The sequence below is a fragment of the Cuculus canorus genome, chromosome 9 (assembly GCF_017976375.1).
Source record: "Cuculus canorus isolate bCucCan1 chromosome 9, bCucCan1.pri, whole genome shotgun sequence".
NCBI lineage: Eukaryota > Metazoa > Chordata > Aves > Cuculiformes > Cuculidae > Cuculus > Cuculus canorus.
In genome coordinates, this window is record NC_071409.1 from 2,903,724 (window position 1) to 2,925,806 (window position 22,083).

General features: G+C 48.1%; 1 protein-coding gene across 3 annotated transcripts in view; it reads right to left on the minus strand.

Moving 5' to 3' along the window:
* The window catches only part of INPP5D (inositol polyphosphate-5-phosphatase D), a 64,464-nt gene that overhangs the window by 15,408 nt on the left and 26,973 nt on the right, over nt 1-22,083 (minus strand). For all 3 annotated transcript variants that reach the window (XM_054074668.1, XM_054074667.1, XM_054074669.1), the window contains 12 exons: nt 16,841-16,991; nt 14,427-14,598; nt 12,393-12,533; nt 6,696-6,783; nt 5,871-5,951; nt 5,633-5,704; nt 5,235-5,358; nt 3,970-4,076; nt 3,327-3,429; nt 2,330-2,526; nt 1,474-1,591; nt 872-968 (listed from right to left, as the gene is read on the minus strand). In XM_054074668.1, the coding sequence (XP_053930643.1) occupies nt 872-968; nt 1,474-1,591; nt 2,330-2,526; nt 3,327-3,429; nt 3,970-4,076; nt 5,235-5,358; nt 5,633-5,704; nt 5,871-5,951; nt 6,696-6,783; nt 12,393-12,533; nt 14,427-14,598; nt 16,841-16,991 (1,451 nt within the window). The remainder of the gene's footprint in view (nt 1-871; nt 969-1,473; nt 1,592-2,329; nt 2,527-3,326; nt 3,430-3,969; nt 4,077-5,234; nt 5,359-5,632; nt 5,705-5,870; nt 5,952-6,695; nt 6,784-12,392; nt 12,534-14,426; nt 14,599-16,840; nt 16,992-22,083) is intronic.

The following is a 22,083-nucleotide window of genomic DNA, read 5'->3' on the forward strand; positions in this document are numbered from 1 at the left end:
CAGCACTAGATAGTTGCCTTCAGCTTTCAGCAGCAAACTCATAACTAGATTTTGGCAGCTATTCCGGGCCCTGGGGAACCCTTCCATAGAAGTTAGCTCCATCAGTGGCAAAGACCCTGAGCGGAAATCCCACACCATCTGTTTTCTGGGTCCTGGAGTGGGAAAGATGGCAAAACAACCTCTTCATTTCAAGTCCTCTTTGCTTTCAAAACCACTCCTTCCAAGTGCTCCAGCTCCTCCCAGCGTGGGCCCAGATCTCCCACCAATGTTGAGAACTTTGCCTTCCAGTCCTGTGCTGCACAGAACCTGCCTAGACCGCGGAAATTCATTTCACAGCTGGGTATAGAGAATTAGCCACTGGGGAGGTATTTCTGTGCTACACACCTCCTCCTCGGTATTCCTGACAGCACACTCTGCCTAGCGGGATCTTTCTCAGCTGTGCCCCAGGGTGCACCACAGCTCCCAGCGCCTGCAGCACTGCCTACAGCGAGGAGGCAGACAGTCTCCTTCAGCACCTTATTCTGGGATGGGAAAAGCCTTCCCATTCCCTCCAAACCACTGTAGATCGGTGAACTGTTTTGTTAATATCCTGGGCTCACATAACAGGTCACACAAGTGTTGTGCAAGACTTTTATACTGCCTCTGAAATAACTTTGCTGTCCATTTCAGCTGCAGAAATGAGGTACAGTCATATAGCAGAAGTCCCTCATTTAAATGTGGGCACAGGTTGCCCTCCTACAAGACATTTATCACATTTTTATGGTCAGGAAAACATGCTTGTGACTGTTAGGTGGGCCCTTCTTCCAAATATGGCCCAGAGAACTTCACCCTGGGTCAACATTAATTTTTGAGAGGGGAAGATGTATCTTACCTGTGTTTCTTTTCACTTCCTGAAGTTAAATGGCTGTTAACAAACCCAAAGGAGGTTCCATTAAACATGAATGACACCCCCACAGCTCCTTTATTACCTGGAAAAAGAGAAACCAAAACCGTCAAGAAATCAATCCACCTCCAGGCTGAGTCTAGCAAAGGTAGTAAAGCACCTAGCACATCTTAAGTGAAATATGGAGAAGAGAAATGAGTTGACTTAATCAGCATAGAAAGAATAAGTGCACAGAGCAGAGATCGCGGTAACAAATTTTCTAAGGATGCTAAAAAAAATTAGTGGAAGGGAAAGAAGTGCAATTTCCTTGTGAAACCTCAGAAAGAGCACTCCAATAGCCAGTCAAAGGTGTTTTCTCAGAGTATAAATATATATATGTGTGTGCTAAAGATATACAAAAATAGATTTCCTCGCTAACAGAGTAAGATATAATCAGTGCTAGTGGGATATAACTTTAGTGCCACAAGTGTCACATGAATGTAGTCAAAGGAGTCTTGTGCAGAAAGAGCTGTTGTGTTGAAAGGAGGGAATTGGCACAGACTGAGTAGACAACAGTGTTGACTCTGGACAACACTGGGGCTGTTCCTTACCCAGTGTGTTTGCAATGCCTGTCTTCACGTTATCTGTGCAGATGTGGCTGATGCGGTTCTCATGTTCTGGCTTGGCCAGTACAACAATCCTGATGTTCCAAAGGGTATGGATGGCTATCTGCACAGATGGGAAGGTTAGAGGTTATCTTTCTACCCATACCTGCTGAGCTGCACTGCAGCTGCAGCCTTCCCGATTCGTTCTCTAGTCCTTCTTCCTTTGCTCAGGATATGCTTTCAGTGATTTTAATCAAAGGTGGGAGGAAGGACCTAGCTATTTTCTAGAGCTATTTTCTAGTTAATCATTGGATTGCCTTACTTGCACAAAATACAGTTTCCGATGACCACAAGAGTCCTTCTCTCCTGTGGCCAATGCTTAGATTTGTTTCCTAACATTACCGAAAGATCAGAAACGTCCAAATCTGGTCTTAATAAGGTTCAGTTTCGTTTATGATTGTGCCTGTGTGCTGTTACGTCCTAGTTTGAAAGTACAGTAGCTTAGGGTGAGGTCTAGGCTACAGCTGCCTCAGAAAGTTTTAGTCTCCTCCTTTGTGAAGGTCAAAATGTCATCACCGCTTGACTCAGGTGCTCAACATCTGTCCCCTGCTCCCAGGCTGGCAGGCAGAGGACCTTCACACAGGGTTCCCCCTTTGGCAGTGCGGGAGTCTATGTCCACAGCAACACAGCTCCAGGGGAGGACCTCGAAGAGCCCACAGGCAGACTCAGTTCACTCTGCCTCTTCCAAATGCAAGGACAATAAAGGGAGGGAAGGCGAAGAGTTGTAAGCAAAATGCCACTTGTTCCTCTGTACTCTCCTCCCATGCTGCAGTTATGTGCAATAGATGGAATTAAACCTTACCACTTTGAAGGTGACACTGGTGATTTCCTGCAGGGATTGCCTCAAGGTCTCCACCCATTCCTTCTCCCCTTGGGGATCCTCCTGGGTGCCAATCACATAGATGTCATGAGGAATGTAGTCAGCAGTGTCATCACGGGTCTTTCCCTGCCCCTTGGAAAGAAACCAGGAGGTGATCTTCTTTGGGGGAGGTGCAGCACCTTTTATTAACAAATCAAACACCAACATAAGTCAGAGCATGTTCTGTCAAACCTGGGATACAGACAACCACAGGGCAGAAATAACAGGCTTCACATTCTCTCTGTCCCTTATCGGTTTCATATCAGCCAGGGCACACGGGCACACGAGTCTAAGATGACAAAGATGTTAACCCCACCTGACTCACTGATGAGGGAGTGACTCTGCTTTGCCCATCCTCCTCTCCTTCATTAGCTTACCAGGCCAAGGTTAGCCAAGTGGGAAGGCAGCGAGCTGTACTCCTGGCCTGCCACCGCCTTCGCCTTACCCTTAAAGTGTGATAGCTCAGTTTACAGCAGTCAAACCAGGCTTTTCTCCCAAAACAGGAAAAATAACTTAAATTTGCCACTGCCCTCAGCTATAGTTTATCCTCTTCTCTAAATATCAGTTCTCTTCCCAGGCTGGACACAAAGAGTCCCCAGCCAGGCTCGGAAGCAGCTGATGTGCAGTTATTGGAATTGCTCCTGTCCTTTCTGCAAGGTGAAGGACAGCAGACACTGCTGCTCCAGCTTTGTGCCAGCCTCAATTCCCTGACGCTGGAAGAATCCTTTAGTACCCATGAGGGGCAACCTTGTGGTTCCTTGATTGGAACCATGAAAAGTGTCAAATCACGTGCAAGGACAAGCCTAGAGATCAGGGGAAGGCAGCCCTGGGGTACGGATCTGCTACAGAACAAACACAGTGTCCGGAGCTCATCGTGGCAGGTGAGCACATGTTTTGGCAAGTGCCTGAAGGAATGACCATGCCAGAAGGGAGCCCATACCCATATTCCAGGTCCCAATGAAGATGGTGATCATATCAGGCTCCGGTTGTTCCGAGTGTTTATTCTTCATCTGCTGCAGAAGTTGGCAGAACCCTTCTCTCTTCTAGACCGGGAGGAACAAGAGACAATTAACGAGATACTTAACTCCTCCAACATGACCTCTTGAAAAGCTAGCTGAACCAGGAAATCCCCAGCACACTTGAAGGGCAGATTAGCTCTCCACTATCCTGAAACCTTCCAAGAGGCTGTCTTTCCTGCGGTACTTTCTTAGGCACTTAGCTTGTGCACTACTTTAACAAGTGCTGAGCTGGTCAGAAGAAAGCCTAGACTTCCCTCTCCGTTATCCAGATGAACCTTTTGCAGCTACCCTCACACAAGTCCTTGCCTCTTCTCACTGCTTGCTGACCCTCTGTTCTCCTGGCTCAGTGACAGCACCTGGATATGTTTACCCTCTCCAGTATCTCCCTTTAGTGAGTACATTTGTTTGTTTTCTGGATGTTTCCGGAACAGAGGATAAATTTCATTTTTGCAAAGCCAACCACCGTCCTTCAACAGTTCCTCTTTCTGCCTAGGAATACCCCTTGTTCCATTCCCAACCAGGTGCCTGCTCCAGGCTGGAAGGAAGGAAACATTATGCGTGTACCTTGGAATCAGAAAAAACATATTCCTTCCGTTGCGTTTTTTCTTTTTCTGTTTCCAGCACAATCACCAGTTTGTTAGGGACCTTCTGGGACTTGATAAGCTGCAAGACTAAACAGAAACTGAGTGTCATGAGCTGCAGTCACTGACACTAGAATCCTAACGAAGCTAAAAGGACCCTCCTCATTCTGCTCAGGACTTACACGATTGTTTGTGTCCGAGTCTCCCTTTGCTCCGCATAACTATATTTTAATGCTGTTTAACCCCATCCCCTGTAGGAATAGATTTGGAGTCTGAAGTGAAGAGACCCCAAAACCTCATTCTGATGGGAGCTCTTGTCCGTTCCAAGCCCTGCAGTCTGAAATGAAGCCTTGGCCTCCTGCAGGCAATCTCTCTGTGCCCTGAGCCAGCCTACGTATATTCCTTCCCCATCTGTGAAAGAGGAGGTAAAGCCTCATTTGGTGGTAAAGGTGATTCCTCTGCATCTAAAACAGCAGCTAAGTAATTATGAACACCAGCTGGAGAAAGGCAGGCGTGAAAGCTAATCTTTTCAATCACATGGGCACAAAAGCTAATCTTTTCAATCAGTGCCAGCAACAGGTTGATTTTCTTCCAGGAGGGAGCCTGAGGGCATCGTTTTCTCTTTGATAAATCCTCTCTTTGGCTCAGTCCCAATGACCTGCCTGTTCAGAAATACAACAGAGAAACTGCAAAGTTGTTTGAACTGAGCCTTCACAGGCCAGACTGGCATTGCTCATCAGTAGAGGTATTGATTCCCATTTAAAACAACAAAAAAAAAAAATCAAGGAGAAATTCACTGAAAAAAATGTTACTGAGTAACTGAGTATGTGGCTTTATACCACAAAATATCATCAGAGAAGTCAATATGTTCCCGCAAAATTGTTGGTTTTTTTAGACTGATGTTGCTTTTCAGTAGAAAATGGGTCTGTTGCAACCAGCTCGAGGGGGAATCTTCTATCAAACCCTGTTCCCTTGCAGTCCTGCTCTCACTGTCTTCATTTAGATGGGGAGGTGAGGTCTAACACAATCTGTGAAAGATGGTTACCCCAGTAATGACTCCCTGCTCTCTGCTGGCCACTTTGGGGATAGGCAATCTAGACTGACGAGCCTTGCACAACGCCCAGGACACAGAAATATCTGCACTCTGGGCCAAGCCTTGCCCACAGTGGGGCCAAAGGGTCACCCAAGGTCCCTGTCACCCAAGGGAGCGAGAGTCTAATCCAGCATTGATGACTTTAAGCATCTTACTTTTCTTGTGGGTATAAAACTTGTCTTCTGGACCATCTTTAGCTCTCTTAATAATCAGTTTTCCCATTTCCACATCAACCTTGAGGTGTATTTTTGAGAAAATTCCTAGGGAGTCAGCTTTCACCTGTTGGAGACAGAGATTCTTCATGAGCAATCTTCTACACTTTGGTCACATGTATGACAAACGCAACGCTTCCCTGAACTGGTGGGCAACTATCGTCATCATGCCAATCTCACCAGACATCTCCTAAGCATTTGCATGATGCTAAACAGCAGCCAGGAATAGCTGTTATCTCTGTGGCAGCACAGCCATGTTCCTAGGAACTGAGGTATCAACATAAATCTTGCATTGCTGCCCTTCCACATCATGATCAGCATGGTTAAAGAAATACATTTACCTCAAAAGTGACGGGAGGGATAAGGGAGCGTCTGTGTGTTGAATCGGGACCTTCAATCAACAGTGTTTTCACCTGTAAAAGAATTTATCTGTACCAGATTGCCTTTGGTGATCGAGAGCAATGAAGTCAGAGCAAAGAAGACTTACTGTAGCAGAGGACTGCACGGGTAACGAACAAGAAGCATAAATAGAGGTAAAAGATGACAAGAAGATAATATAAAATATCTTTAAAACGCTACCTTTTCTTCGATGGAAGACAGCAAAGAAATCAGCTGATTGAGTTTCAATACAATATTGACTGGACTAGGTTCGCCGAGAATCTGATAACGCAACATAGAAACAAAAAGAGAGAGAGATGCCTAATTACTAAACCCACAAAGTGTGGCCTGGAAGTGCCCCAGGAGCACCTTGCCCACAGATCAAGGAGGAGCGCCCGTGCCTCTGCCGCTCTAATCCGTAACGGGGAGCACAACAGCACAGTTTGACTGAACATGCAGAGGTACGGGAGGGCAGAAAGACAAATTTGCAAACCTTGTCCATGGCTTAGCGGCAGCTGGGCATGCAAAGGAGTCAGCTTACTGCTGGGGAGCAGGTTTGCATGACCATGCCCAGGGCTCAACATACAGAAGTCATGGACTTTTGGTTTTCTGGGCTACTGGCAGGGAGACAAGGGTCGTGGGACTTGTGCGGGCTGGCGGAAGGAAGGATTTGGCAGTGAAACATCCTGGAGTGAAGTTTATGGGTAGAGAAATGTGCAGTTCTAGCCCACAGGCTAGAGGAGGATGGGGAGATGGAGGTCCTCAGGCAGTTCACTGCACTGTCCTCTGGGGCAGGAAGGGAGAGCAGGCAGAGGGGACTATGGCATAAGTGAAACTGTGGGGATATAACTCACTGTGTGCCCTCTGCACTGCAGCTGGAAATAGGCTAGAGAGGACAGAAGTGGTAACTGATCACTTGAATCCCACCGGTCCTTGCTGAGCAACCAGAACCCTTCCCTCCCCACCACGCTGACAGCCACTCACACTCCTCTCTCTACTCCTTTTCCTACCTTCCAGATGACTTACTTGTGAGCGCTGATGGATACCAGGGTGCAGCTGTTGCTCAAACACCTTCTGGATGGATTCCAGAGAAGGGAGAGTCCTAGAGGCTTCGCTGGGAACAGAGACACAGCAGAGGTCTAAGGCTGCGGCCAAGTCCCAAGTTAGGTTAGCACTCAGTCTCTTTGGACAAAGCCACGCAGGAGAGACTGTGGGCTCACGTTCACACCACACCTTGTGTCATGCTCTTGTCCTCTGCTGCTTGATGCCCTCTGAGTCAGTGGGACAGGCAACAAGAGAATTCCTCAGCTGCCTTAGTGACACATCCAATGAAGGCAGCTCAGAGTCCGGCAGCTGCCTTTGCCTTGCGATGGCTGAAGCCTACTGGCTGCTCCTTGGATTTGGCTTTGGAGGTGGCAACTTCCTAAACCTCCGAGAAAGATGTCCCAGTCTGGGCCAAACCTGAGCACACTGTGTAGAACCAGGATCAACCCAACTATGCCAACTCATAGATCAAAGTGCTCCCAAAGATCTCAAAGCACGGCAAAGTTTGGTGCCTGTGAATGCTGCAGCGGCAGGAGCAGCTCCATCCTGCACAGGTCTTGCCCCACCGCTGAGGCTGATGCAGAACGCGGGGCACATTGCGCCAAGAGGAAACTGATAGTTTGATTTTTTTCAGCTCACACGACAAAGAGGGGCCAGGCACAGCGAGGGGCTGGAAAAGCCAGCCTTTAATCTCTTGAACAGGAGCCCTTTGCGGGTCGCAATGAGATTCCCTCAGCGTTTCCCAATTAGATTCTACAGGATGCTCATTTGTCAAAACACTGTCGTGTGCATTTGGCACAGAAGCCACGCTCCGATAATGACAAAAGTTGTCACGGAAAGAGCAGCCAGGGAGCACAGGTCAAAAGGAAGGTGATGGTGGGGAGCAGCGCTAGGATGCTTGCACTGTGCCTAGTCAACAGTGGATATTAATGATTTCCCTCGCTTTCTTAAGTCTGAATGGACTGGATTTTACTCCCTGTTTGTTGGAGAAAGTGCTCCTAAGCGAAAGTATGCCTGACTGTCTAAAGGTCAGATATTTGTCTAGGTGCTAAACCATGGATGATTAATTGCCTAAATTAAGCACTCAAGTTTGACATTTTAGCCTGAAAGATTTACTATGGGGCTTACAAAAGTACAAGACACTTGCAGGAATCGTGATCTGCTAAACTTAGTCCTCCCTATTCAGCTGGGGATCACCTGGGGCCAGGGTCACAGCAAATGGCTCGGGCCCCAAACCCAAGACTCCCACCACTTTCTGCAGCCACAGAATCAGCCCTAGGAGGATGTGAGCAGTCGAAGGAGCATTGCGGGAAGTTCAGTTTGAAAAAGATGAAAGGATATTTACTGTGACCAAGAGTGCAGGACGTCTGGGCCATGTCTGGAAAATGTAGAGCAGTAAGTGTTTGAAGCAGTTCAGAAAGGATTTCTCATGGGAAAACTGCCCTCTGTTTTACTGTGCGGTGCAACGTGTAGCATGCCCGTGAGGATGGGGGAAGAGCATCTGTACGCATTCAAACAGCCACAAAATGGTTTTAATTGCACTTTTAACTCCTTTTGTTTTCTTCTCTTATTAGTATAAAGGAAATATATGTAGTGACCTTCATTGGAGAGTCAGAAGCCCATATGTGCACATACGATTGCACAAGTGCTGGTGTTGTAAGTGCTTGAAAAGCTGCCTTGAAAGTTCTATGTGCAAATTATCCAGTGAGGGAGAATAAAGAGGAACATGCAGAGCAGTGATGGATGACCAAAAGATGGCTGCAGACAGCAGCAGGCTGAACAGGACACTATTAGTATTTTCCACCTAAAGCTGGTAGGAAACTCTGAACAAAATCCACTCAGATGGGCAGTTCCTGCTCTTTGCTGCACTGGCACCAAGCTCTCCATGAGTCCACTTTCCACCCCCTGAAGGATTTCCCTGACTAAGAAAAACCTTTCTTTTAGCACTGAACGCTTCACAAAAGTACCCATCAGCGCCACAAGTCTCTGCTTTGCATCCTTTTTAGTGCAAGAGCTGCCAGAGTGAACAGCCTCTCGCAGGAGGGGTTGCCCCATTGTCCCCCGGTTCTGATAAGATGTGCCATGGCTGTCCCACCCCCTTGGCCACAGTTGGCTTTAGAGGGTAACAGCAGCTTCCAGCACAGTTAAAACCAGCTTTCAATGTCCCTTTCAATCATCCCTTTCAAAACCAGCTTTCAATGTCAGCCTTTTCAGGCTGAGAGTATTGGGGTTGTTCAGCCTGAAGAAGAGAAGGCTCTGGGGAGATCTTAAAGCAGCCTTCCAGTACCTGAAGGGGCTACAGGAGAGCTGGGGAGAGGCTGTTCATGAAGGCTTAGAGTGATAGGATGAGGAGGAATGGGTATAAACTGGAGAGGGGCAGATTTAGACTAGACATAAGGAAGAATTTCTTCACCACGAGAGTGCTGAGACACTGGAACAGTTTGCCAAGGGAAGCCGTGGCTGCCCCATCCCTGGAGGTGTTCCAGGCCAGGTTGGATGGGCCTTGGGCAGCCTGAGCCAGTGGGAGGTGTCCCTGCCCATGGCAGGGGGTGGAACTGGATGGGCTTTAAGGTCCCTTCCAACCCAAACTATTCTATGATTGATTCTATGATTCTAATGCACATTGGAATCTGGTTCTTACTGAATTAACCACAGATCAGTGGTGAGGAGAGTGAGGGCAAGAGATCACCTACTCAGCACTCCTGTTCCACTGTGCTTAAACTGGTCACAAATGGGTCCTGTACCTGTCCACCTGTAATACATGAACTGCAAAAAGCACAGACTGTTCACAAACTGACCCATCTCTTCTCCCAACCCACAGCTCCCTCTAAGCTCTTTTCTTCTCCCGGGCAGTGAGCAGCTCCAGTACGCATTGCCTCTACCTTGCTAACATCGACAGTCAGTGCTACCCACAGCCCAGTACCAAAACACAGAAAGGAGTCAGCCAAAGGGCATCGGGATGCTCATAGAATCATACAGTCCCCAGGCTGGAAAAGACCTCTTGGATCATTGAGTCCAACTATTCCTACCTGCCACTAAACTATGTCCCTGAGCACATTTTTCACAGTGACAGGAGTGTGTCTGAGTGTGACCTTAAAAGATGGCACAGCTGGGCTCTGGGAGGTTGGAAGGAGCCAGAATACAACATCACAAAACCCTCAGATTCACAGCAAATCCGTGTGGCTCACAAACTGTCAGGGTCAGCTCAGCCACAGCGGGCGTCTGCCTGCACACTCTTAATCCTTGACAGTGCCAGGAAATTCAAAGGAGTTTCAGTTCCAGAGAAAGAGTTCAAGCTGTGCCAATTAACATTTCTTCTTGGTTGGTTAGTTTTTTAACCTATTCTTAAATACCAGGAAAATAATGAAATTGAATGTTATTAAGAAAAAGAGGCCACAGCCACTAAGAAGTAGCCTAGGAGTTACCTGTCCATTCAGCTGGAGTCCCTGAGCAACTGAAGAAAGCTGAGGTAAACAAAACCTGCATTTAGATAATGTCACTGATTAAATTTGAGTTCAGAAGTCTGGTAAGGGAAGAGAGATAAAATCCCAGAGTGCCTCACAGATTAAGACTGCAGAAAACTATAAGATACCCAGACATCTGCCTGGAGAAGAGGAGGCTGAGGGGAGACCTTATTACTCTCTACAACTACCTGAAAGGAGGTTGTGGAGAGGAGGGTGCTGGGCTCTTCTCCCAAGTGACAGAGGACAGGACAAGGGGGAATGGCCTCAAGCTCTGCCAGGGGAGGGTCAGGTTGAATATCAGAAAAAAATTCTTCGCAGAAAGAGTCATTGGGTACTGGAACAGCTGCCCAGGGAGGGCGTCGAGTCGCCTTCCCTGGAGGTGTTTAAGGAACGGGTGGATGAAGTGCTGAGGGACATGGTTTAGGGAGTGTTAGGAATGGTTGGACTCGATGATCCAATGGGTCCTTTCCAACCTTGTGATTCTGTGTGATCTGACTATTGGCAGCGGCAGCTAAGCAAATAGTTTGGTTAGAGATTCATGGGACAATCTGAGTAGAGGGGGAGAAGCTCTTCAGAGAGATCTGGCAGGGACTGAGAACAGCCTGCAGTTCTGGACCTTCCCAGAAAAAGAAATGAGAAGACATCTCCATCCAAGTGATATAATGTAGGTGTGGGGAGAAAATGCTGGGGAAGTGAGGGAAGGAATGTACGAGGAGATACATTTCCATAGCTACACGTAGCCACCAGAAGGATGGCGGTGCAGTGCCCCTGGGCTCAGCAGGCTTTCACCAGCAGAACTCACCCAGCTTTGTTCTAGGATGATGCTTTGCAAAGTCCAGTCACCAAAAAACCCAAAGAAATCTGGAAATGCCAAAGGTGTCCTGGCACTTGAGAGGATTGTGGACCTGCTGCGTCTCCTTTCTTGCCATCCCATGTACATTTCTGAGGAGTAGGGCCATGAAACCCAGATAAGGTGAAGTAGAAGAAGAAGTTGGAAATGGAAAAAGCCAGCCATCATCAGAACAGCACTACCGGAGATATTTTAGTAACACAAAATTCTCACTTGTCATTTCATTAGATTTTAGTTTCCATTGTTCACGTTTATTCTTAGGTGGCCACCTGGGTCTCCCCCTCTGTAAGCATAGAGAAGCAAAACCCTCAAGCAGGGCACAGAGGAAGGGCAGCTCCCATCCTCAGTCCTGCCAGGGACTCAGATGGGGGTGGCAGGCTTCGGGCAGAAGGAGCAGGGCTGCACATTCCTCCCCCTTTGCCTGCTAAGACATGCGCAGTGCCCACTGCTTCAGGGGAGTAACCGTGGTCCCAAGCAGCTGAGCACCTCACTCACTCTCCACCTTCCTTCCATGGGTTAGGGACAAGCAAATCAGCAGCATCCACCCCTCATTTTAGCCCTTTCTTCAGCCTGGGTGAGCTCTAGGAGAACAAGACCAGGTCAGTAGCACTACCAGCCTCACTTTTAAGTACACTGGAGAGAAAGAAGGACATTGCAAGCCACGGATACGAGCGTGGAAGTATGCGCCCTCTGCCACTGAGTGCTCTAAGGTCTCAGCTAACCTCCTCATTTGCTTACAAGCAGCAAGGGAGGAAATCACATCCTTCCCCCAGAGAAAGAGGGAGTTCTGCAAAGTTTTAGTTTCCTATTCAAGTGTTTTTATTCAGGACCTGGAAAGTCTATAAATAGGGAAGGTAAAATTTGTAGACTCTAGGCTTGTTTTCCTTTCCATTTGAGCTGGACTTCACTGACAGCAGTGGAACCACTCTAGGTTCACTGTGCACTAGTGGAAAGGAAAATCAGCGTTTTAAACATAGCTGTACACCACTATGTGCTTGTTTCCCCGAACGCCTTGTGCTTGACAACTCTGTAGCTGTCATTTATGCATTACCATATTATGCAGTTAATCAGTTAATGCATTTTTTTTGTTTTGTTTCTTTCTAAACAAAGCATAAAAAAAAAATTACACTCCACTGACTGAAACCGCCTACAGGGAAACTTCACGGTCAGAGCTATGTCTTTTATATAGATTTCATATCTTTGAGCCAGAATCCCAGGTCATGAGATCTAAATATAATGTTTTTGAGGCTACGCCAACTTCCTATGCCAGAAATGCAGGTTGTGAATGCCGTGCACATGGAACCTACCTTAGACTACTGCGTTACAGCGTTACACTCCAATCTCCAGAAACCAGCCCCTAGTTACCTGAAGAGTCCTTTGCAAAGAAGTGTAAGTAGTTTCTTCAGCTGAGGAAGATTGCTTGAGCCGGTCTGCACCATCTCAAAGTCACTGGTGATGTGAACTCGCAGGTAATCCTGGATGAGTTTAAGATGCTCGTCAGAGACACTGTGAAAGAAACAGGCAGATCAAAACCCAGCTCTTCTCTCTGCTCCCAAACAGCAGGCAGCTTTATTATGTTTCTGAAACTTCTGCCAGCACGGATAGATGTGGGGCAGTTTGTCTTGGATTTCAATGTAAATATGCCAATCTCAGAATTGAACCATGGATGCCCCACCGCAGTGCTGACATCTTCTCCTCCTTCTCCTCCTCCAACCCAAATCCTCTGCTCTGTGACTGCTGAGCTATCATGCCAGGGAAAGTTTCGGGATGCCTGGCTTTGCCAAAGCCATAGTGGGATCATTAGCCTTGGCGGGTAAAGCCAGGCTGCTGGCACGGGTTCTGGGGAGATGAAGACTCCTTTCACCTCACCAAGTTAGATTCGTTTAGATTTAGATTGAGATTTAGATGAGGTATCAGGAAGAAATGTGTTCGTGCAAGGGTGGGGAGGCCCTGGCCCAGGTTGCCCAGAGCAGTGGTGGCTGCCCCATCCCTGGAGGTGTTCAAGGCCAGGTTGGATGGGGCTTGGAGCAACCAGATCCAGTGGGAGGTGTCCCTGCCCATGGAAGGGGTTGGAACTGGGTGGGCTTTGAGGTTCCTTCCAACCCAAACCATTCTATGTGTGCTGTCAGGCCAGTTCGCTTATTCTCAGAAACAATGCACCAAACAAGCAATCATTAAATAGTTGACTCTTTGCATTCCTCCTCTGGCCATCAAGCTAAAACGCTCCAGAAGTGAAGACCCAGTGGGAGGTGTCCCTGTCTATAGCAGAGAGGTTGGAATTGGATGATCTTTTAGGTCCCTTCCAACCCAAACCATTCTATGCTTCTATGAAGTCTCACTTTTATTCCAAACAATCCAGAAGAGTCTGAAGAGGGCTGAGACCACAGAGCTGTACGCGATGCTCCCCACCTCCCTGCCTCTGTGGTGCCTGGACTCCCAGCACCACAAGGAAGGATGAACCAGGCAGACTGTATGTACTCTCTTGACCCCTGACAAACGCAGGCAGTCCCAGCTTCGCAGATTAAATGGCGCAGACAGCTGAATAAAACTGGGTTTCTCCTAGTCAACCAGGCCACCACAACAGGACCTGTGCTTCCACACGCAACCACCGGTTGCTCACAGCCTCCCACTGCCCTGCCAGCAGGCAGGCCTTCTGATTTTATTTTTATTTTAGTTCTAAGCTTTGCAGAGCTGGGTATTAAAGGTCATGCAGCTTCCTCTAAAGCATCTGTGTGTGTCCAGGCTTGAAACAGGTAGCACATGGGACAATGTGAGCCAGACCTATAGCTGGAGTAAAATACTAAGTATGAGTACCTGGAAAACCACACACCACTTCATTCTTTTTGAGGACTGCCTGGTGCTTTCTGAGACAATCTGTAGTTTAGGAACACAGCTAATACACCAAGTTCTCTCAGATATTGCCATCCTTCATATTAGAAAACTATACTTTAGTTGAGAAAGTCTGTGGGTGATTTTAATACTCAGGAAAATATATTTTTCTAGATGAAAAATTATTGCTCTCTACAACTACCTGAAAAGAGGTTGTAGAGAGGAGGGTGATGGCCTCTCCTCCCATGTGACAGGGGAATGGCCTCAAGCTGCACCAGGGGAGGTTCAGGCTGGATATCAGGAACAAATTTTTCACAGAGAGGGTCATCTGGCACTGGCAGAGGCTGCCCAGGGAGGGGGTGGAGTGACCATCCAAGAGGTCTTTTCCAACCTGGTGATTCTATGATTCTATGACAGCTGGAGATCTGATTTGGTTCTTCATTTGGTAGTATGAAATAGGAGTAGTTTTGCTGAATCAAATAGGTGCTCAGCTGCCCCAAACAGAGCAGCGCAGAAAGTGCAGAGCGGGGCTGAAGGCTGGTTCTGCAGCCCCATGATTGCCATCCTCACCTGCTTGTGTCCTGGAACTGCAGTCGCTGGAGTAGTGTCTCAGAAAGGGACAGCTTATTAACATCTGCCACCCTGGAGTTCTCGGAGAGAGGAGCAACCTCCTTTGTCTCGCTGCTCGGCAATGCCATGAGGATGTTGCGCGGGGGCAGGATAGGAGGCGTGGGTACCATGTCTGGCAAGGAGGAAGGGAAAGGCACAGTCATCCCAGCACAGCAATTTGCCCTCCTCCCCCTCACCCACAGGCAGGGCAGCGGCTGCACCACCACAGCAGTCCCTGCAGAAACCGTCTCTTCTGAAGGGCCTCCGGTTTCAGAGCTGGAAAGCTCAGGGCTTGATATCGTCCCAGCGCTGTTCTCAGGGATGCCAGTGGTGTGAGGTCAGCGGGCTGAGCCGCCAGGCTCGGACCTCACGCGCATGGAGCACATGGCAGCGTACCCTCATCGGAGGCAGTTTGTCTGTCCCATCTGCACAGCAGCTCGGAAGGTTAATTCATTACCTTGAGTGTAACACTCAGAGAACATAACTGTACCTCATCCTTATTATTACCAGACCTGCAACTGGGGCAGAATGGATGTAGGGGCAGGATGGAAAGAGGACCAGAAGGTGCTCACGGAAAGAGGTGAACAGCTAAAGTAAACACATATAAATGGAGAAAATAGACCCTATAGCCCAATAGAGAGGGTCTGGGTGTCCTGCCTTGTCTTGTGGGCAACAAGTTGGAAGCACAAAAGGTTTTCCTACTCTGCCAGACTCTTGTCCTCCTGCTGCTCAGCACACCTCCCTCTCCTGGGAGAAGAGTGGGCTCATCTCCATTAATTCCAGCCATGGTGCCTTTCTTTCTATACCTCTCTAATACTTTGTTACACCTCTACTATGTAGTTGTTGGAGTTTCAAGGGTTGGTTATTTCCAAACAGTGGAATTTTCATCACAAAAAGATACCCAGAGCTGATCCATTGCCCCTGGGCAGAAGCCGTGATTCATAGAAGCACCACAGCACAGAGCAATGGCACAGGGGGAGGTGCACCTGCAGGGGAGCTGCGTGAGCTGGGTGCTCATCTGCCACCTCTGCAAGTCTATATGTAAGACAGCCAGACATCTATCGGCCCTACACAGCTCCAGCACAATGGCTCCAAACAACCTCCACAAAATTCTGTACATGAACAGCCCAGCCCCTGTGCTAAATCTCTTTATTTAAAGGCTCTTAGTCTTGGCTAGAACTTCATTCCCTGCTGCTCGCCTCTCTGTGTATTATTTTTGCTGTAGTTCCCTCCCCCGCCCTGAGAGCTGGAGACTCGGTGCAGCTGGCCGAAAACCAGGAACATCTTTCCTGAGCAGCTTTGCAAATTTTTGTTCTGTTTCTTCACAAGAACTGCATACCAAAATCTTCAAGCTTCTATTAGAGGTCCGCTGGATTGCTTAAACATACAGAGGCACCGCAATCTGCTCTAGCACGCGCGCCTGCCCGTCTGTCACAGGGACTATGTCCTGCAGACAGGTTTTATTGCAATGCTCATCATTTCCGGACAGACGTCAGAAAGGACAGGAAGGATGGCTCTGTGGGCATGACCTTCCCCTGGGATTCAGGAGAACAATGACAAATCCAAGGCATGATCCAAGAAAAATCCAAGGAATGATCCAAGACCATCGAGTGTCAGGAACCCACAGTGACGTTTCATCTAAAATAGTTGGGATGATGCCAGTCACGCTGAGACCGGCAGCTGCTGCGGGATCTCTGACTTCTGGTATCGTTGTTAGAAATGTCCTCCAGATCAGAGCAGATAAGGGGGCTTGAGCTTCAGATGACCCAGGACCCACAGTGCTGAATGTGGCTTGCACAGAGACACACTTGAAGTCTCTGGGGGAGCATCTCTGCTGCGGAGGCAGTGCCCCCACAGATGCAGCAGAGGGAGAGGGGCGCAGAGACACGAGACGGCTGGACATAAACTGATATAATCCCCATCCTCATCCCTGGAGGTGTTCAGGGCCAGGTTGGATGGAGCCTTGGGCAGCCTGATCTAGTTGGAATGTCCTGGCACATGGCAGGGGGGTTGGAACTGGATGATCTTTAAGGTCCCTTCCAACCCAAACTATTCTATGATTCTATAATCTACTTCTGCAGAGAGTCCTTATGCATTCCCACAGGTGAACTAAACTGATGCTCCAGATGCAGTACCACCCCAGTTTCATGAGGACTCCCGACCTGTAGGTCTTACCAGCTCAGGTCTCTCTATGCCCTGCTCCATTTTATCTCATGCCATGCTCTAGTGCCCCTGCCTGCACTGTGTACCTTCAGTCCAGAGTGTCAAAGGTCTGCACCATCACATCCCATCCCATCCCATCCCATCCCATCCCATCCCATTCCATCCCATTCCATCCCATCCCATCCCATCCCATCCCATCACGGGTTTCTTACCAGTATCCTCCTCCAGTTCATCTGCAGCCTCCTCCTCTTCCCGGGGGACTGGATATCTGAGGTGCCATATTAAACCCATGTTCTCCTTCTTGTAAAATTCTATCAGTTCCTCCAAGTTCTCAAAATACTTCACAGGAACACCCTCTGATGCCTGAAACAAAACACGGAGTCTGTCATGGTCTGGGATTTCCTACCACTGAAACACTGCTCCTCATAGAAGGGAAAACATAGTCATCAAGAGAGAAAAACCGACTACTGCTGCCCAGAGAAAGGCAGCCCAGCTCTCACTGCCCACCTGACCGCAGGCTCTGTGCAGAACGACGCCTGCAGTACGAACAGAAGGAGAAACGCACACACGGTCCAGCCACTGTCAGCAAAAATGGCAGCTTCAAAGATTCACTGAAGCCAAATGAAAAGCTCTCTCACTTGATTCAGTGTGTTTGGCTTTGAAGCAAAGCAAGACTTTAAAAAGAAAGAGTTCTCCCAGGTTAATGTTTTGCATCCTCTCTTTTAGTGAGCACAAAGCCCCTGGCTTATCTTATATTTTGTAGTATCCAGGAAGAATTTTTCTGTGAAATTGTTAAGATAAACATGTCTAAATCTAGACATTAGCACCCCTTCCAGGATTCAAGGGCTCAGAATTAGGTTCAAATGAAACAAGCTAGCAAAGGCACCGTCATAAAAAAGAATCATAGAATGCCGAGTTGGAAGGGACCTCAGGGATCATCTGCTCCAACCTTTTAGTGATCTACAGTTTCAACGAGATGGCGCAGTATCTGTCAAGTTGAGCCTTAAAAGTGTCCGGTGTAGAGGAATCCTTCAATTTCCTGAGGAGATGATTCCAATGTTTAAATGTTCTCATGGTGAAAACTTTTCTTCTGGAATCCAATCAGAATCTCTCCAGGAACAACTTACACTCATTACCCTTTGTCATTTTTCATGTGACTCCTGGTAAAAAGGGAGTCTCCATCCTCTTGGTAGGCACCTTGAAGCTTAAGGAAGCTGAGGCTCAGGACACAGCCAGGACTGTGAATGCATCAGGCACCACACTGAGCTTACCACCTGAATTGTAACTGTGACTAAACCTGTTTCTAGCACAGCCTTGGCTGCTAATCTCAGGAAATGCATATTTGCAGATGGAAAACACAGGGATAAGGTCTTAGAGGTCTTTAAGTGGCAAAGTTTCAGAGCAATTGTATCTAGGCATCAGCATGAATGGTAAATCGGCTGGATTCACCAGGCAGGAACGGTTGCTTCAACCAAGGGCCCTACCAAGAACAGCGAAATGGTTTGTCAGGGCTCAGCACAGACCTCCTGGCCAAAAGAAACTGCACTAAAGCACCATGCAAACTCAAGGAACTCAAGAAACCAACCCAAGAAAGCCTCATCTACACACACAGCAAAACATCAAGGAGCAAGGGCAAAACAGTGCAGAAATGGTGTTTTCCAGCCCCACCAGACTCTTGTTCTTGACTTAAAAGAGCAACACTGGGAATGTGTCACATCTAGGGGAGCAGCAGCAGTAAGCAATCAAAAGGAAGGCCTGATCACCCCGCCAGTAGCCTTGGCTTGCACTATTTTACATGCATAAAGCCAGATTTTGCACAAGGAATGTGGTTAGTTAATAATGGCTTAAAGCTTTGCTTCCAGTTTGAAATAACTTGTTACACAGGCAGGCTTTGGACATTCTGCTTCTGACTAACAGGCAGGACAAATTCATTACTTTTTGGATTGTAATTATCGGCTGTAAAAATTAACACACACAAGGTTTCACTACAAGTTTGAACAAGCTTATTTACATGCCATTTATGTTTGCCCAGTTTCTTATTACCTCTTTCTTATTACTTTTTTTGTTTAAAAGGCAAATGTAGCAAATCCAAGAGATTAAACAGGAGAAATGCTGGAATAAACCACAGTGGGTGGAGCACAGAAAAATGTCTTCAGTGTCCTAGCAGAAACAAGATTTCTTTTTAATTTTCCTAAAAACCAAAATCTCAGCCCAGAAATTAGGACAGTGCTTTCAACACACCCACCTTTGAAGCCTCCCTCAGGCCTGCCATCTAAAATACCTCTCATTTGTAATGACACCTGCATGTCTTTAAAGGCTCAGCAAGACACATTTCCAGAACAAATGTGTGTGACGTTTCTGAGAGCTCTGCTTGTGCAGCCTCCTTTTCTGTCTCCCAGGTGTTCATGCATTTATTAAGGTTTATTATTCTCCTACACTGGAAAACATGGCGTTCAGCATGAAAGCTGCACTTGGGCAAACACTGGATTATATTTTTGTGAGGCCAGAGGTGTTGGAAAAAAAATTGCTGGTTAAAACTTCACAGGTCTGTAAGAGCCCAGGCCAAATCCTGCTTTGCTAGCACAGCACAAAATCAGCATAAGCTGAAAGACTTCTGATTTACACCAGTTAATGAAAATAGCAGACTTCTGCTTCTTGATGTCAGCTACGAAGGGTGAGAATCAGGGAAAACAATCAAGGGAAAAAAGCATGTGTCTTTAATCCATCGTATGAAAGGATCCTGACGTTGCTGCACTGTGACAGAGTTGAAATATTTCCTCTAGTTGCTTCCATTTAACTCTGTGCATCTTCCTCTGCTCTGAAATCCCCATTTTTGTGATTACAGCAGTCCCCCCGGCAGCCCAGAGCACACTGTTAGCAGCACTGACCCTCAGCTTTCGTGCCTATCTCACGGCAGTGTCCATCCTCTGGATTTAATCAGCCTGGACTGCCTTCTGCCCACCACCTACAGCATCCATAGGTGGGTTGCAGCTCTTGAGAGACAAGGCTTGTGATGGTTTGCTTCGGCCTTTTTCACCTGGAAAAAGGCATCAGCCCCATCAGAGTGCTCACTCAGACCCAAAAACACCTCGAGCGTAAACAGGACGGTCACAGTTTGCCAAACGCTTCTTTGCTTCTTTGCCATCAGTGCTCTCTCCCACCTCTCGAATTACTGCAGCCTGCCCTTCTCCTCCTCTTCCCAAAGTTGTCTTCACACTCCCACATCACTTTCCAAAGACCTCGCTGTCTGCCCGCTTCCCCAGAACCCCTGGACAGATGATGTTCCCTCAGCCCCCATCCCACCCTCACACAGCATCCCTCCCTCCCTCTCCCAGTGCCCAAACACTGCCTTCTCAGCCTTCACAGAATCACAGAATCACAAGGTTGGAAAGGACCCATTGGATCATCGAGTCCAACCATTCCTAACACTCCCTAAACCATGTCCCTCAGCACTTCATCCACCCGTTCCTTAAACACCTCCAGGGAAGGCAACTCAACCCCCTCCCTGGGCAGCTGTTCCAGTGCCCAATGACTCTTACTGTGAAGAATTTTTTTCTGATATCCAACCTGAACCTCCCCTGACGGAGCTTCAGGCCTTGTTTTGCCTCTCAGCTCCTGCCCTCCCAGGGTGCCTGCGAGAAGACGGATTGCCCTGTACAGCTCGTTTCAGGCCAAAAAGGAGCCCTGATGTAAGTGGGAGGAAAGGCTGAATTAGCACTTTTTGCTGCCAAGGATAGTTCAGTCTCTGCAGCCGTGCTGGTCTCCGTGGTAACCAGAAGAAGAAGCATTTTGTAACAGGCCTCCTTCCTCTAATTGATTGTGCTGTAATTTAAAGAGTGGACCAAAGCCTGTGGTCCAAGGAAATTCCCCAGGGTGGCCAGAAGCTCCAACTCACATACAAGCTAGTGGGATGCACACCCGGAGAGACCCTCCTGCTCTCCACCCCTTCACCCGGTAGCTCAGCTGCCCGTCACCTCCAGCCACTTTTCTTGATGAAGAAGAAGAAATGGGATTTGTGGCCATGTAGGCTTCGCATGCATCTGGATGCACCTGCTCATTCCCAAAGAGAGACAATTTCCATCGTGGCAGTGCAAGCTCCTTCAAAAGTTCCCCTTCCCCAAGCCCATTCAGGGTAAAAAGCACCAAACCCGCACAGCACACACCAAAAAGTAAAGGACAGCACTTTCACATTTTAAGACAGGATTTGGCAGAGACCTGAACATGTGTCCTGACCAGCTGCACAGACAGCAAGAGCAGCAATAAGGAAACGGGAAACTGGTGGGGCTGGGAGCTCCAACGAGCCGGGGCCAAGCACGGAGGGAAGGACAGGGGACCATCAAACCTGTTCGGTGCCCGCTTACAGCAGGGGAGCTCAAGAGAAAGCCACAGTGGCGACATCGCCTCGCTCCACATCAGCTTTGCCATCACAAGAGTGGGAAAGCAAAGACTGCTGGATTATTCTCCCACATTTTCTTTTGTATTATAATTGTTATTATTTGCAAGGACTCTAACAGAGGAAGCAGGCGGGAAGGGCTGTGCCCCTCCAGCACAAAGCAGGGCCCGACAACCCTCTGCCTGTTTCCCTGCACTATGAAATGAGCTCCCTCTGCTCAAGGCATCCCTGAGCATCTCCAATCTCCAGGGAAAGCAGGGAACGCTGCTTTGTGCTGCCTCCCTCTGCACAGAGGCACAGGAAAAACTACATAGTAAGAACTGAGAGAGAGAACAGTAAAAGCAAGACCTCGCTGCATTTACTTCTCCCTTTGGGGAAAGGATGAGAACAAAGACTGCGTGACAGACACTAGTCACGTTGTTCAATACACAGCTGCAAGGTGCTCGGATACCACCAGCGACAAGTGTTGTGTGAGCCTCTTGAATCATAGAATCATAGAATAGTTTGGGTTGGAAGGGGACCTTAAAGATCATCCACTTCCAACCCCCAGCATCAAACAGCCTGCAACTTATGTACTAACTCCAAGGAAATACCACCACCCCTGAGGGCGCAGTGTGTCCCCAGCCCAACACTCCCCAGGACTGCAGGCATGATGCCTGCGTAGCATCAGTTTAACACAGAAAAACCGGTTCAGCAAAGTTGCAGCTAGCTCTCAGGTTGCTAGATGACCTACCTGAAGGCTGGTCTAACGATTTGCACTGCCAGCAAGCAAGGAAAGCAGCCCGGAGCTGGAACAGGTGCTTTCTTCACACTTGAACTTGTTGCAAAGGTTTATGAGTTGGGAAGGAAAAGCGGTGGTGGGTAGTAAAATACTAGCGTTGCATCGGCCCAGGTCTGGTGTGCACTGCACTAGCAGAAACTGGCCTGGTAGTGCTCTCTGAATTAATGTCCTCTAGATAAGCACACTGGATGACAGGAGTGAAGCAAAATAGAGCCTAAAATTTACACAAACTTGCTCTGGTTCTTGAGACAGGGAGGAAACAGAACCAAGCAGGACGGGGC